Source organism: Dipodomys merriami, unplaced genomic scaffold, assembly GCF_024711535.1.
Source record: "Dipodomys merriami isolate MVZ:Mamm:240054 unplaced genomic scaffold, mDipMer1.0.p SCAF_89, whole genome shotgun sequence".
Lineage (NCBI taxonomy): Eukaryota > Metazoa > Chordata > Mammalia > Rodentia > Heteromyidae > Dipodomys > Dipodomys merriami.
In genome coordinates, this window is record NW_027206501.1 from 3904045 (window position 1) to 3921913 (window position 17869).

The following is a 17869-nucleotide window of genomic DNA, read 5'->3' on the forward strand; positions in this document are numbered from 1 at the left end:
TTCCCTGGATGGAGCTGAGTCTGGCAGGTCACTTCGCCGTTAAGTTCTTGTGACCTGCTAAATGACTCATTTTATTCCAAGGCCTGAGCTGGAGCTAGCAGCTCCTCCGAACTTTGTAGGTATCCAAGATGGAGATCACCGGTGCTGGGGGGGGAGGGGTGGCCTTCCCTCCTCTGCTCCCTGAGGAGTGAGGATGTCGGGCTTGTACTCACGCCGAGTCTTGGATCCTGGGTAGTCTCTGGTCTGCAAACAGCAGGATGAAGATGTTCGCTCCTTGTCGGTTCTTGTTGGTGTTGAGTAGAATCCGCTCGTCCGCTGCGTCTGGCTCCTTCGTCCCCGACTCTCGATGTCTCAGGTATGTCTCCGGTCGCCGCCGCCGCGGCCCCGCCGCCGGAGCGGCAGCTGCTGCGTTTCCTTGGCTTCCCCTCTCTTGTCTAACTCTCTGTCCTGTGATGACACACTTGGTGTGATTCTCTGGCTTAGGACTGTTCACTGGAACTCTAAAACTCCTTTCTATGCGAGAGCTTGTTCAGATTCCAGCTTCTCCTCCGCCATCTTCCCGGAACTCCACATCATAAATTCTTGAAATCAGACCCTATACTTTATTTTCTTTCCTCATTTTCTAATTTAGTACAGTATTTGGGACATAGCTTGTATTCAAAACATAGACTTCATCAGAGTAAAACATCAGCCAGTAAATATAATAGAATATATAGTATGCTAAGAATATCATAAACTTATTACATTAACCTGTACACTTTGCTCAGCTTGACTAAATCACATCTGCTTTACGGCTTATGTCTCTAATACTGAATGAGAAAAAAAAGAATGAATGTCAAAGTCTGTACCACATTTATCTCCAGCTATTATCTGAGAATGAGGAAAATCAAGTGACTAACAGGTACAGAACCTGTGAAAGTTCAACTTTAATCTGGCATCCCTTACATGTGTCGACCCTATGGCCTCAGTTATGTATTAGTAGTATAGCTATCTTGAATCATGGAAGATGGTCCAGATGCTTTTCAATGCTGAATGTTGTTATATCAATAATGGAAGAGTATATTCATCTACTACTATCATTTAAAGTAAATAAACATTAATAACTTGAATACTTAGTCCAAGCTTCGGGAACCGATCTTTTCCTTTTTCCCCTCTCTTTCTCTTTCTTTCTCTTTTCTTTTCCTCCCCCCTCCCTCCCTCCCTCCCTCCCTCCCTCCCTCCCTCCCTCCCTCCCTCCCTTCCATCCTTCCTTCCTTCCTTCCTTCCTACCTGCCTTCCTTCCTTCCTACCTTCTTTCCACTTTTTTGTTCTTGTGCCCATACTGGGACTTAAATTCAGGGTCTGGGCATTGTCCCTCAGCTTTTTCACTCAAAGCTGGTTCTCTACCACTTGAGTCAGCTCCACTTCTGGATTTTAGGTGGTTAACTGAAAATAAGAGTCTTAAGGAGTTTCCATCCCAGGCTGCCTTCAAACTGCAGTCTTGAAATCTCAGCCTCCTGATAACTTGGCAGGCATACACTAACATACTTGGGTTAATCTTTTCCTTTTATTAATACTTTCCTTGATTACCAGTGCAGAAGTAGCCAGTGGATACAAATTCTCCTTTGGCAATAAATTTGGTTCATAGTTGTATTGCATAACCATCTACTTGATTGGTAAGCGGACTGTTTGCATTCTAAACACATGACCCTGTAGATGAACAGAGGGAATAGCACTGATTCACAGAGTGATCAGGCTAATGCCTGAGGCTCAATAACTTTCAATCATAAGATGGCCACTATATTTTTCCTTTTGGGAAAGAAAATATATATAACCTATAAATAAGCTTCAATTTTTATACAATTTATATAATTTTTATACACAACTCTCTCATATATATTGCCTCATTCCCTCCTCAAAAATTTCAATGAGGTAAAAAGCAATAACACTAGCCTTATCTAGATAAAAATTTAAAATTTAAGATGATAAAATAGCTACAGCAATAAGACAAGATGCAGACATAAAGGGGATCCAAATAGGGAAAGAAGAAATAAAACTCTCCCTCTTTGCAGACGACATGATCTTGTATTTAAAGAATACCATAGACTCCACTCCCAAATTACTCAAGCTGATTCAAAACTTTGGCAAAGTAGCAGGGTATAAAATTAACCCTCAAAAATCAATGGCTTTTCTGTATGCCAACAATGAGAAAAGTGTGGCTGAAATTAGGAAAGCAACTCCATTTGTAATAGCCCCACAAAAAATAAAATACCTAGGAATTAACTTAACCAAAGAAGTTAAGGACCTCTTTGATGAAAACTTTAAAAACTTGAAAAAGGAAATCAAAACAGAACTTAGAAAATGGGAAAAACTCCCATGCTCCTGGATTGGAAGGATTAACATGGTGAAAATGGCAATACTTCCCAAGGCTATCTACAAATTCAATGCGATACCTATCAAAATTCCAACCTCATTCTTCAAGGAAATAGAAGAGGCAATCCAAAAATTCATATGGAACAATAAAAAGACCCTGAATAGCAAAAACGCTCCTCAATGGAAAGAACACTGCTGGAGGAATATCAATACCAAATTTCAAACTCTTCTATAAAGCCATAGTAATCAAAACAGCTTGGTACTGGCATAAGAACAGACCTCAGGACCAATGGAATAGAATTGAAAACCCAGAAATGAACCTACAGACCTATAGCCATCTAATCTTTGATAAGGGAGCTAAAAAAATAGAATGGAAGAAAGACAGCCTCTTCAGCTTGCAAAATTAGTTAACTACTTGTAGAAAACTAAAGCTAGATCCTTATATATCACCCTGCACCAGAATCAACTCCAAATGGATCAAAGACCTCGGAGTCAAAGCAGACACTCTGAAAACATTACAGGATGGAACAGGAGAAACCCTAGGTCTCCTTGGCGCAGACCGAAATTTTCTTAATAGAGACCCGGAAACACAACAAATCAAACAAAGATTGGACAAATGGGATTGCATGAAGTTGCAGAGCTTCTGGATGGCAAAGGACATAGCCAGCAAGATCAATAGAAAGCCCACGGATTGGGAGAAAATCTTCACTAGCCATACAACGGAGAAGGGTCTCATTATCTAAAATATACCTGGAACTCAAAAAATGAAATCCCCCAACAACAAATCCTCAAAGAAACAACTGCCCAATAAATAAGTGGGCTAAAGACTTAAAGAGAAACTTCTCTGAAGAAGAAAGAAGGATGGCCAATAGACTCATGAAGAAATGCTCAACCTCCCTAGCCATAAAAGAAATGCAAATCAAAACAACATTGAGATACCACCTCACCCCAGTTAGAATGGCAAAAATCAAGAACTCTAATAACAACAGATGCTGGAGGGGATGTGGACAGAAGGGAACCTTACTTCATTGTTGGTGGGAGTGTAAACTTGTTCAACCACTTTGGAAAGTAGTATGGAGGTTCCTCCCCTATGACCCAGCAGTCCCACTTTTGGGCATTTACCCAAATGTTTACAAACAAGACCACACTAAAGCTACCAGCACAACTATGTTTATTGCAGCATTATATACCATAGCTAAGATATGGAACCAACCCAGATGCCCCTCAGTAGATGAATGGATCAAGAAAATGTGGTATATATACACAATGGAATTCTATGCCTCCATCAGAAAGAATGACATTGCCCCATTTGTTAGGAAATGGAAAGGTTTGGAAAAAATTATATTAAGTGAAGTAAGCCAAGCCCAAAGAAACATAGGTCCTATGATTTTCCTTATTTGCAATATCTAGTATATGTATGAGTCAAGCAGAAAAGGTCAGATAAGGTGATGTTAGGAAAATGAACCCTAAGATATGTATTTTAAATGTTTTTTTTCTTTCATGCATTTGTTTCTAACACAATTATAAGATTATTTCTTTGTTGCTTTGTATGTCCCTCTCCCACAGTATAACCTCTGCTTTCACTGTATTTGATGTCGGTATAATTTGTGGAAGGGAAGGGGAAAAACAAGTCATTTAAATAAGGATACAGGTAGACCTGTTGCAACAATGAGAAGTACAAGTTGTCATGTCGAAAATGAACTTTACAACTTGGGGGGGGAGGATTGGGTGGGGAGGTAGGAGGATGTGAAGGGATGGGGAGGGTAAACAAAGGAGGAGGCTACAATGCTTGATAAGAAATGTACTCATTATCTTGCCCATGTAATTGTAACCCCTCTGTACAGTATTTTCACAATTAAAAAAAAATTAAAATTAAAAAAAAAACTAGGCAAAAAGTAAGGATCTGAAATACAAAAGAACCTTAAAGCTGAGATTTTCCCATTATTCCATGAAGACTGTAAAATTCTTTCCTTTGCTTATGTCTTAGTTTACTTTCTAATTTATAAATCTTTCTATTTTATAACAAAACCACTGAAACCCAAAAATAAAATACACTATATATATAATTTGTCTCTCTCTCTCTCTCTCTCTCTCTCTCTCTCTCTCTCTCTCTCTCTCTCTCTCTCTCTCTCTCTTTATCTTATAATGCAAAAAGAACAAAAGTCTAACCAGGCACTAGTAGCTTACCCTGTAATCCTAGCTTCTCAGGAAACTGAGATATGAAACTCTTATCTTCAATTAACCAGTTAAAAGAATCCAGAAGTGTGGCTCAAGTGGTAGAAAAGCCAAGTGACAATGCAAAGCCCTGAGTCTCAACCCCAGCAGCAGCAACATAACAAAGAAAGAAGAGAGACAGAGAGAGAGAGAGACAGAGAGAGGGGGGGGGGGGGAGGGGAGGGGAGGGGAGAAGGGAGAGGAGAGGGGGAATGGAACGGAAGGGAAGGGAAGAGAAGGGAAGGGAAGGAAGGAAGGAAGGAAGGAAGGAAGGAAGGAAGGAAGGAAGGAGAAAATAATTGAAGTTTATTGGGCTGAATGAGAAGTTTGGGAGCATAATCCTACAAATACCCCCCTCCCCCGCCATCTGCTGGGAGCCTTTGTGCTCCATTGAAACATGGTGGAGGTTATTGTGCAGTCCAAAATGAGCTTTCACTTCTCTTTTCCTCTTCTTATAAAGCTACTCAAGTCATGAAGGAAGGACCCCTTTCATGATCGTATCTAGTTTTAAATATCTCTCAAAGATTTCACTTGAAAAATACCATAGCATAAATTAGAGAATTAGTGATCAGGTTTCCAACACATCAACCTTAAGAGGTACATTCAAAGCAGATAGCAATTATACTGCAAGCCATCTGCACATTTGAATCATCCAGGTACCTGAATCCTAGACCTGGACCTGCCTCTGTCCTGCTGGGGTATCCATGGCAGCAAAGAAGGCCCTACAGATGCCAATAGGGTACAGGCATTGTCTTCCATGGGCAGGTCAAATGTTCACATCACTAATGTGAAGAGAAGCTGCCAAGAAATAAACTCGGCCAATAATCTATGCATAGTTTCTTCAGGACATCGTTTTTAAAAAGAAAACTCTTTTATTCCCTATGGAAAATATCATTTTGTTAAGACTGAGTCAGGACTAATTCATGAAAAGAGTTAAGGACTAGTCAAGTTCCATGGAACTTAATTATTATATAAAACTATTACACCACCTATTTAACAATATAATCAATGAAAATTTTCCCCACCTCAAAAATGACCATCTTAACTACATCACAAAAGCTTATCGAACACCCAACAAGCAAGACCCCAGGAGAAACACTTCTAGACACATTATAGTAAAAATGATAGATCTGAATAATAAGGAAACAATCCTGCATGCAGCAAAAATGAAGAAGGAGCTATACTACAATGGGAAAAAAATAAGAATTACTGCAGATCTCTCCACACAAACAATGAATGCAAGAAAAGCCTGGGAAAGCACCATACGAGCCCTGAGAGCCAATAACTGCCAACCCAGACTGATCTACCCGGCAAAGCTAGCATTCACATTTGATGGAGAACTGAAAACTTTTAATAGCAAAGAAAAACTAAATGAATACATAAACATTAAGCCAGCATTACAAAGAATTCTAAGAGGGGGGACACAACCTGAAGAAAGCAGCCAGGAACTGGGGCCTGCCCCAAACAGGCGTTACTCAAAGTCTAACTGAGCAAGCACAGGAGGAAAGGAAAAAAGAAAAACTTAGGAAAACGGAATGGCAGGGACAACAATGCATCTCTCTATACTTTCTCTTAATATAAATGGGCTGAATTCGCCAATTAAAAGAAAACGAACTGAGGACTGGATAAGAAAACAAGACCCATCCATCTGTTGCCTTCAGGAGACCCACCTCTCAGCCAAACATACAAACAAACTCAGAGTGAAGGGGTGGAAAAGGATCTACCAATCAAACGCCCCCAGTAAGAAAGCAGGTGTAGCTATCCTGATATCTGACAAAATAAACTTTTCATTAAAATCAGTACAGAAAGACAAGGACGGACACTACATATTAATAAAGGGAACAATCCAAGAGGAGGATATAACCATCATCAACTTATATGCCCCAAATATTGGTGCACCCAGATATGTCAAACAAATGCTCTCAAACTTACAGAATAAAATAGATCCCAATACGATAATACTAGGAGACTTTAACACACCACTCTCACCAAAGGACAGGTCTACCAACCAGAGGATTGGCAAAGAAGCTACCGAATTAAGAGAGGCCATACTGCAAGCGGAATTAACTGACATCTACCGAGTATTTCACCCTAAAACAACACAGTACACATTCTTCTCAGCAGCTCACGGAACTTTCTCCAAAATAGACCATATCATAGTTCATGCAAGGAACTTAAGCAAATACAAAGGGATCGACATAATCCCCTGTATCCTATCTGACCACAGTGGAATCAAGCTAGCTCTCAATAACAAAGCATACCGCAGAAATTTCTCCAATACATGGAAATTGAACAGCACACTCCTTAACAATGCCTGGATAACAGAAGAGATCAGAGAAGAAATAAAGCATTTCCTACAACTCAATGAAAATGAAAACACCTCACAAAGAAACTTGTGGGACACAGCAAAAGCAGTCCTGAGGGGCAAATTTATTGCCCTCAGTGCCCACATCAAGAGAATGGAGACAGACCAAGTAAATAATCTCATGTTGCAATTAAAACAGCTAGAAAAACAGGAAAAAATGGGACCTAAAGCTACTAGAAGAAGCCAGATAACCAAATTAAAAGCAGAGATTAACCAATTAGAAAATCAGAAAACCATAACCAAAATAAACCAAACAAAAAGCTGGTTCTTTGAAAAAATAAACAAAATTGATGGTCCATTGGCTAGATTAATTAAAAAAAGAAGAGAGGAAACCCATATTAATAGGATTAGGGATGCCACGGGAAACATCACCACACGTACCCAAGATATCCAAACAATTCTAACAGACTACTTTCAAAAGCTATACTCTCTAAAGGAAGAAAATCGGGCAGAAATGGATGCATTTTTAGAGAAATACAAGTTGCCCAAACTGAGCAAAGAAGAAGTTAACCAATTAAATAAGCCAATATCCTATAATGAGATACAGGAAGCTATCAAAAGTCTTCCAACAAAAAAAAGCCCAGGACCAGATGGATTCACAGCAGAATTCTATAAGACCTTCAAACAAGAACTAATACCCATACTCCTCAAGCTCTTCAGAGAAACAGAGAAGGAAGGAGCTATCCCAAACTCATTCTACGAAGCCAATATCACACTCATCCCCAAACCAGGCAAAGACCCAACCAAAAAGGAGAATTACAGGCCAATCTCCTTGATGAACACAGATGCAAAGATCCTTAACAAGATTCTAGCTAACAGAATCCAGAAACACATAAAAAAAATAATTCACTATGACCAGGTAGGCTTCATCCCAGAGACACAGGGATGGTTTAACATACGTAAGTCAATAAATGTAATCCAACATATCAACAGAGCCAAGGTCAAGAATCACATGATTATCGCTACAGATGCAGAAAAGGCCTTTGACAAAATTCAACATTCATTCATGCTAAAAGCTCTGGAGAAAATAGGAATAGAAGGAACATTTCTAAAAACAATAAAAGCCATTTATGACAGACCAATAGCCAATATTATACTTAATGGGGAAAAGCTACAACCAATTCTCCTAAAATCAGGAACAAGGCAAGGATGCCCACTGTCTCCACTCCTCTTCAATATAGTCCTAGAACCCTTAGCCAGGGCAATAAGGCAAGAAAAAGACATTAAAGGGATCCGCATAGGAAAAGAAGAAGTTAAACTATCCCTTTTTGCAGACGACATGATACTATACCTCCAAGATCCCAAAAACTCCATCCCCAAACTCTTAGAAATCATAAATCACTTTGGCAAAATAGCAGGATACAAAATAAACCCACAAAAATCAGTTGCCTTCCTATACACTGATAATGTACAGGAAGAGAGGGAAATAAAGGGAGCAACCCCATTCACAATAACCTCCCGAAAAATAAAATATTTAGGAATTAACCTAACCAAAGATGTAAAAGAACTATTTAATGAGAACTATAAAAAGTTAAAGAAAGAAATTGCAGAAGACACTAGGAAATGGAAAGACCTCCCATGCTCCTGGATAGGCCGACTTAATATAGTAAAGATGGTAATACTTCCAAAACTAATATACAAATTCAACGCAATTCCTATTAAAATCCCAATGACGTACATCTCTGAAATACAGAAAACAGTCCAAAAATTCATATGGAACAACAAAAGACCTAGAATAGCCAAAACAATTCTAGGGGATAAAGACAATATGGGAGGGCTATCCATGCCGAACTTCAAACTCTACTACAGAGCTATAATAACAAAGACAGCATGGTACTGGCACAAAAACAGACCCGAAGACCAATGGAACAGAATAGAAGATCCAGAAATAAATCCACAGGCCTACAGCCAGCTGATATTCGACAAAGGAGCCAAAGACATACAATGGAAGAAACACAGCCTCTTCAACCGCTGGTGCTGGGAAAACTGGGCAGCCACATGCAGAAAACTAAAAGTGGACCCAGCCTATCACCATGCACCAACATCAACTCAAAATGGATTAAAGACCTTAACATTAAACCTGAATCTCTGAAACTACTGCAGGACAGAGTAGGAGAGACACTTGAACTAATAGGCACAGGAAGGAACTTCCTGAACAGAGTCCCAGGGTCACAACAAATTGGAGAGAGACTCGACAAATGGGACTACCTTAAAATAAAAAGCTTCTGCACAGATAAAGCTATCGCAACCAAGCTAGAAAGACAACCAACTAATTGGGAAAAAATATTTACCAGCAATATATCAGACAAGGGGTTAACATCCTGTATATACAGGGAACTCAAGAAACTAATCCCTCCCAAACCCAACAAACCAATTACTAAATGGGCAAGGGAACTAAAGAGGGACTTCTCAAATGAAGAAATAAAAATGGCAAAGAAACACATGAGGAAATGTTCATCATCCCTGGTGGTGAAGGAAATGCAAATAAAGACAACCCTGAGATACCACCTTACCCCAGTCAGAATGTCCCACATCCACAAATCAGCCAACGACAAATGCTGGAGGGGATGTGGAGAACGAGGAACGCTATTACACTGCTGGTGGGAATGTACACTCATACAACCACTTTGGAAAGCAGTCTGGAGGGTCCTTAGAAAGCTAAAGATTGACCTCCCTTATGACCCAGTCATACCACTTCTAGGCATCTACCCTGAACAACAGGAACCAATATACAAGGACACGTGCACCTCCATGTTTATTGCAGCACTGTTCACAATAGCTAGGATATGGAAACAACCTAGATGCCCCACCACAGATGAATGGATCCAAAAATTGTGGTATCTATACACAATGGAATACTATGCAGCCATTAGAAATGACAAAATAATGGCATTTGCAGGGAAATGGATGGAGCTAGGAGGAATCATGTTGAGCGAGGTAAGCCAAGAACGAAGAGACAAACAGTACATGGTCTCCCTGATAAGTGGATGATGAATCCAAAATGTTAGGTGATATGACAAAACTAACAGGACTTAAGAAACAAAGAACTCCCACTCATCTGGTTGAACCACTACTAAATATCCCCATGCTGCTGATCACATATATGGTATATAACATATGAGCACCGTTATATATTACAGACTGTGATAGACAATTTGCTCCAGGAAAGTTAGAATGAACTTGTGACTTTAAATGAGCATCATTATTCCACAATACTGTGAATTTCCGGAAATTAAGTAATCACTTAATCACGATCAAAAAAAAAAAAAAAGAACCTTGGGGAAGGGAGGGAGGGAGGGGATGGTAGGGGGAAAACAATGGAGGGGGTAACAATGTTCAAGAGGAAGTGGAAGTGTACTCATTACCTCACTCATGTAACTGTAACCCTCTGTATAGTATCTCTACAATAAAAAAATTTAAAAAAAAAAAAAAAACTATTACAAAGCTGGTGCTAGTATTTCATGACTATGACTGTAATACTAGCTACTCAGGAGACCGACATCTGAAAATTGAGGCTTGAACCAGCCTGAACAGACATTTCTATGAGACTCTCATCTCCAATTAACCAGAAAAAAAAAATACAGAAGTGGAAGTATAGCTTCACCACCCTTGGTTGACCACCAGCCTTAAGCAAAATGTCACAGCATGAGGCCTGGAGTTCAAGTCACAAAATACTCTCTCTCTCTCTGTCTCTCTGTTTGTCTCTCTCTCTCTGGCTCTCTGGCTCTCTCTTTCTTTCTCTTCTCTCTCTCACACAGAAGCCAACAAAAAATGATTACCACAGTTTTTCTCATATAGAATCAAACTCTTTTAATATCTAAGTACTGAAGAAAGTATCTTCTACTCTAAGCACTCAGAAAAATTAAACAGAATATTATCATTATTGTTATGGTAGAAAGAAGGGCCTTGGAAGACTTTGTGAATTGGCATAAAATGATTTGCATTAGCCAGCAAATCTCATAAAGGGAATGACGACTATAAAAGCCACACATTTTTTAAAATCCTGTCACTTCCTAATTATAACCATGATTTGGAAATGTCAGTGTTCCTAGTATGCTCTGTTTTCAAGTTACTGGATGTACCTATTTGATTCTAAAAGACAAAAACATTTTTTCTAGTTAGACATTTTATTTTGAAAAATAAAATGATATTCATGCCTAATACAGGTGGAATTAACTAGAATTGCACACTTGACAATGAATATCTCTTATTGTACAGGAAAAAATAAAAACAGAATAAAAATAAAAATGATTTAAAAATAATTAAAAATAAAATGCATCATAATTGTGATAAAATTACATGGCTAAATATATTTTCGAGAAGGCTTGCCTCTGAAACTTACTTTCATTTATGATACAATACACAGCTGAAAGATACTTTGCACCAGCTCATCATGGACCTTTTAGCCCCTTTGTGCACCCATTCCTGTGCACACTTCCAGTGTCTAACCAGTCTGCCATTCACATCTAAGTCTTCCAGGCGCAATGGGTCATGGCGAATGTGCAGGGCCTGGTGTGTGAGCCTGTTCAAGGCCCTGGTGTTGTGATGGCCAGGGTCCTGCATTCACAGCAGCTCAAGGCTAGCGTAAGGAATGATAAAGCTCTGTGGGAAGGTGGTCAATGCCTTGTGTGACAAGATTGGTTACACATGTGGTGTAATTTCTAGTGATTATAAAGTTGTGTCATGCATAGTACATGAATTAAGAGGAACAGCTAGGTACAGGATACTTGACTTAGTCCACTGACTATAGGGACCACTTCTCAATCACAACATGACTCCATAGAGCTCATGTTTGTTTTCTCTAAACCTGACAATTAGAACTCCTGAAAGGAAATCAGCTTTGATGTCACTCTGGATCCCAATGAGCGCTTTTGTCTACAAGTCTGTTACTCTCTCTTGTGTCCTACCAGTAGATAATCATGCATGTCCTAGGTGACTCCTTGCTGGTCCTGGATGGCAGGCTTCCTCTTGTCCCTGTAATCAGTGACACACTGCTGCTATTGTTTATGATTTTTGTTGTGTTGTCTTGTCTGAATGATACACGCTAATTCACTATCTTCCCAGACAGGGCTATACAAGTGCTTTGATGGGAATGAACTGGATAAAAGTCAGGCAAGAAACATAACTATGTCTCAGTATAAGCTAGTTTCCTGTAACAGGGACATTTGGCCACAGTTCACCAGGATCCACTAGGATGAAGTAACCCATAGCAGGAATATTATAAACATTCATGATTACCAACCCAGAGCCTCACCAGGAAAAGGAAGAGTTTATAGAAACTGTCCAGAGAGAGTTCAAGATCAAAGTCAAGACTGCACCACAAGTTGCATAAACACTAATGATTCATCCTTTAAAAATTACATTATCTTTGCAGATTCTTAATATCCTTCCATGGCCAACTAATCCTACAGAATAACTTTTTCTCTTAAACATAATTCTACATTAGCACCTTTCATCATGTTACACTAATTTTTAATCATATCTCTTCCTTTTGCAACTGCAAGATAAGTAAGAATTCTTTTTTTTGTGTGTGTGTGGGGGGGGGGGGTTGCGGGGCCTGAACTCTGGGCCTGCGCGCTGTCCCTCAGCTCTTCAGCTCAAGAATAGCACTCTAGCACTTGAGCCACAGCACCACTTCCAGCTTTTTTTTTTGCTTATGTGGTGCTTAGGAATTGAACTCAGGGCCTCATGCATGCAAGGCAAGTGCTCTACCACTGAGCCACCTTCCCAGCCGAATAAGTAAGAATTCTATTTCATTTATCTATGTATCTTTTACTAGAGGAATAAAAATTCAAGAAAATTACACTTCTTGAACTCCATGAACATTTTAATATATTTGTTGTTTCCATTAATGATGACTAATCATGCAGAGGGCTTAAAATGACTGAAACTTGAATGATAACTAAAATGAACTCTTCGGATTGTTTTTATATGTAGTTATCAAAAATATGCAATATATTGATATTTGTATTCATTTTCAATTTGTATAATAGAATGTAGCAAACAACATATATACAGTCACTTTGATTTCCATCTATCTACAAGATTCTCTACCTCTCTGTATTCAGTAAATTTTCTTGAAAAGTCATATATAAAACTGATCATGGTGACCTACACCTGAAATCCCATGTGGAGGTGGGAGGGTCCTGGTCTGAGCCTGGCCCAGGAAAGAGCATGAGACCTTATGTGAAAAACCAAGTAAAGGAATAGAGGACTGAGAGCCTTGCTCAAATGATAGAGCACTCGCCTAGCAAGGGCAAGGTCCTGACTTCAATCCCCAATACTGATTCTTTAAAACAACAACAACAACAACAACAACAAAAGCAAATCATTATAAATAAAAACATCAAGTACTTGCACCCTCTCTTTCCTCTGACTTCTCATTTCTTCCTCAAGCCACTCAAAAATAGAACATTTCTACCTGCTGATCTGGTAAGCCTTTTATGGCAAATACTACCAATGGCCTCTACATGATCAAAACCATGGGATATTTTTAACTGTTACTTATTGATTTTCTGTTTTCTTTGACAGTGTAGAAATCCCCTGTGAATCCCACACTGTCTTGACTCTGGCCCTCACCTTTACAAAGCACCGTTTTCATCAGCTGTGTTAGAAGATCTCCTTCCTTGTCCCAGTCTTTAATCCCTGGTATTACCTAGGGCCCTAGGCTATTTTTCTATTTGATGATGTCACCTATTTCTCCATTTCATGAGTGCTTCAGGTTCATAGATTCAAATATTCGCTGTATCTACACCTTTATATACATTACAAGTACCACAAACCACTATGTCAAAATCTGAACTTAACCATTGCACATATTGCCTGATGCGACTAACATCTTTAACTTCTTCATCAAGGTCTCCTTCACTCAAACTATTAACATGGAGTTCCCGTGTCACCCTTCCCCCTCAAAAATGTTCCTTACAAACATGTTAAACTGTCTATGAAGCATCACCTGTATCACTTCTTACCCCACATTGGAAGTGTCTCCATGGACTTCCATCATGCCAAATCAAGACCATCACATCACTGGACTATTGAAGTAATCTGCTGGCTGAATTAATTGCCTCTGGTTTTGCAAACATCACATCTATACTCGATTTTTCCCTACTTGTGTCAAATAATGTAACAGATACTTCATACATAGACACATTTATGAATATCATGCAAATCTGGCTATCCCAGTATCTTAGTTGAAATTCATTAGTGTAATTCACATAACTTAATGTAACATATATTAAATGTTATATTTGACCCACTTATCACATACAGAATTCTAAATTCTGTCATATGTTACTAATCTTACCCACTTACATTTTCTATTCTATCTCATTAAAAAATTTCAAACACTTTCTACTTACTAGTGCTTGTTGTTTTTGGATATACTTACAGGTAGTGAATTGTAACTTGTAAGCATTTCCCTATAGGCTAAAAGCCCATCTTTTAAAAATCCCTACTTTAAAATTGCTCTTTCTGTATCTAACTAGAAAGCCATTTATGCATTTATGGACAGCTCAATTCACAAATATCTCTCTACCAAAATTAACAGAAATAAGGAATAAATTTAGACTCTAAATATTTTCAGTCACCTTCAGAGAAGTGAACTATTTTAATCCAAGGAGCACAGAGGGAACAAAAAAACTATCATAAAGAAAAAGGCAAAGGTCCTATTGCTGTTGTCTCTTCCCCAATAAACTCAGAAGAGACACCAGGAAAGTTTTACTAGGTTCTATCCTAGTTATGACAGATTTCCACAACTGTAAGTCTGAGGTTTTTTGTTTTATGTTTTTTTTTATAAGGAAAGAAGGGAAAAAAGGTCAGGTTGGAAAAAATAAGAATTGTCACTGTTTATCTAATAAAGTCCAGTTTAACACTGAAATTGGAATGAATGGGACCAATTTAAATGGAACTTAGTGGGTTTTGAGGGGTGCTCAGTGGTAGCATACTTGCTTAAGCAAGTACTGTGTATAGGCACTGGGTTCAATTCCCATCATCACAAAATAAAAAAGTGAAAAATAAATATCATTGAAACTTAATAAATGGCATAGAAATAATTTAAAATCTACCTTAGTTCCCCAAAATGCTTTCTCAGAAATAACTTTAATCCCAATGAAGTTTTCTAACTACTAGAACAGAAGATGTGAAGGAAAGACCTAGGTTTTCTGTGAATTATCAAGGAAAGTTCTAGCATAGGAAATAGTTTTAGATAAGATCATTTACAGAATTTGATCTCAGGCTTGGTGGAATGTTCTTGAAGACGCAGCTGTTCAGAAAGTTGAGGCAGGAGGAGCACCAGCCAGGGCAACCTAGTGACACCACACCTCAAAAGAAATAAAGATAATAATGGCCTGAGAGAAGGCTCATATGTTACAGTGCCTGAGCAGCAAGTACAAAGCCTTGGGTTCAAAGTCCAATATTGCCAAAAATTATAGGAAAAAAATATAGAAAAGGATATATAAAATCCTTCTTTCATATTTTTTTGCTTTTATCAATGCAATCATAAATCACTTTCACTGTTCTTGAAACTATTTCCTGGAAAATCCTATAATTAATTAAATGTAGAAGATGGTATTCAAATATGTTATCGAAAAAATCTATAGCACATCTACTGAGCGAGCCTCTGGAATATCATTTTAAATGTTATAGCTGAAGTTTAAATAACTTCAAAATATTTGTTCCTGTATGTAATATACCAAACATAGGCATTCAATGATCAACAAAATGGGAAACAAGTCATAGAAAAGAAATTAAATTTATGAACTCTTGAGTTTTAAATGCACCTTGCTCTGACATAAAATGTGAAACCCTCTAAATATTCAGTGGAATAAAATAGCACAACCAATCTTCTGAATAAAATTATATTCCTGATAAAAAATGATTTTTATTTAATTTTTATCATTGTTAATAGAAAATTGTCATAGCAAAATAGTCACCAAAATTTAATTTTTCTTTCTAGCCCTTTTATTGCTGTATCACTTTATTTTGGTTTACATGAAAGAATTCTAAGATGGCTGAAGAAATCTGTGGAAAAATCACCCTGAAGAAATGGTATTACTCCTTTCAACAACCACCTTACTGTTTAATAAAATTGATCCTAGGAAGCTGGAACTTGGGTTTAAGAGGTGTGAAGTGGAGGAGAGGCCAAAAGAATGCAGAGAGCAAGTGGGAAAATGCAATCATAGTATTCAATGTACACATATGAAAACAGAACTAGGAAAACTGAAGGAATGGGTGGGGTTGGGGGAGACCAGGAAAATGATCAAAGAGATGACAATGATCAAGATGCATTGTACTCAGAAACTGATATGTTGAAATCAAATCTCTCTGTCCACTACTAGAAGATAGTTTTAAAAATAAAGAAAAGGTCATATTTCTTCCAAAGCTTTTGCCACAGGCCTTAGAAAAAAGCATTTTCCCAGTCATAACTACATGGCTATAGTGCTTAGGCTAAGAATATTGCTGTTGCTGTTGCTGCTGAGACATTTAAATTTTAACTTTTCCTACACAGAACATCACTATATTCAGAGAACTGAATGAATAATTTACTCTGCAGACTGCCAATACTCTTTACATTTTATCTCATCAAATGCCATATTTGAAGTTAGTGTTTACATAATTTGTTTCTTCTCTATGCCCTGTGGTTGATCACTTAATAATCAGCCATACCTACACCCAAGAAAGCAATAATAAAAATAAAACTCTTTTAATTATCCATTACCTTTAAGTAATAAGTAATATAACAAAAGTTATTCCTTTATTGATACATCCTGCCTACCCAACCCCTACCCCATCCTCTCTTAATATCTTATTTGTAGAATGATTTTACTTCACTAAAATTTTTGGTGTGTGTGTATGTGTGTGTGTGTGTGTGTGTGTGTCTGTTGGTACTAGAGCGTGAACTCAGTATTATAGATTCATTTAGCTTATTTCTCCCCCCTCATTAGTGCCACACCTTAATTTTGGCTTTTTGGTGGTTAATTGGAGATAAGAGTCTCACACACTTTCCTGTCTGGGCTGGCTTTGAACCTTGATTCTCAGAGTTCAACTTCCTGAGTAACTAGGATTATAGGTGAGTCATGAACACTCAGCGCTTTCCTAAAGTCTTATACTCCAACCCACATGCCTTTTGAAACCAAAAATAAATGAATAAGAAAAAATAATGACAACTGCTACTATTCTTTAGCCCGAAGATTATGTTTCCCTTGCCTCTAATTATTTGGAGCCTGTAATATGGCATTATTATTTCATAAAAACACTTGATTCAGAGCTCATGTTTCCAGATAAATTTATCTAATTAGTAGTCTTTTCTAGTATGCACATACCAGAAAAGCCAGAGTATCTACTCCAACATGCAATGTGAATTAATCAATCTGTACCCAGTGATCTGTGTAAGAGAGTACATTTATTTTCAGTCAATAAAACCAATGCCATCCTTACGGTGGAGGTTGGTGGGGCTGGCTTTCAGCATTTCTTGGTGTTTTGCAGGCAGCAGGCTTCGCCATGTCCCTGACAACACACTTGGGGCGCATGATAGACAGCACAACGCACTATTAATTATGACAGGGTAGAACAAATTAAACACCATACTGAAAACACACTCTAAGGGGAAATCTTTGCAAGCCCCTTCAGTATTAACCTTCAGGTTCTAGAAAGGGCTATGGAGTTGCATATCTGACTTGGCTTCCACTCAGTTAGACCCAAATAAAGTCTGTGCTGGCCTCCACATTTGAATTTCCTTTAAGTATCAGTAAAATGATTGTCAGCAACTTTCCCCATAGCAGAAAACCTAATGAAGGATTTGCCCTTACCATGTAAAGATATCTAAAAGCTTAAAAATAGGAACCGCTGTTGGGTTTGATATATTAAAAATAAACCAGCATATTCTATGGTGTTGGCTATTTTACTAAAAGATATAGACTCATGCTTCACACTGTTAAT

At 38.1% G+C, this 17869-nt stretch overlaps 1 protein-coding gene across 1 annotated transcript in view; it reads right to left on the reverse strand.

Annotated features, from left to right (window-relative positions):
* The window catches only part of LOC138820461 (regulating synaptic membrane exocytosis protein 1-like), a 294074-nt gene extending 276628 nt beyond the window's left edge, over positions 1-17446 (reverse strand). Inside the window, exon 1 of the mRNA XM_070012142.1 lies at positions 17369-17446. Coding sequence (XP_069868243.1) covers positions 17369-17433 — 65 coding nt within the window. The 5' untranslated portion in view covers positions 17434-17446. The remainder of the gene's footprint in view (positions 1-17368) is intronic.
* Positions 17447-17869: the final 423 nt, after the last annotated feature.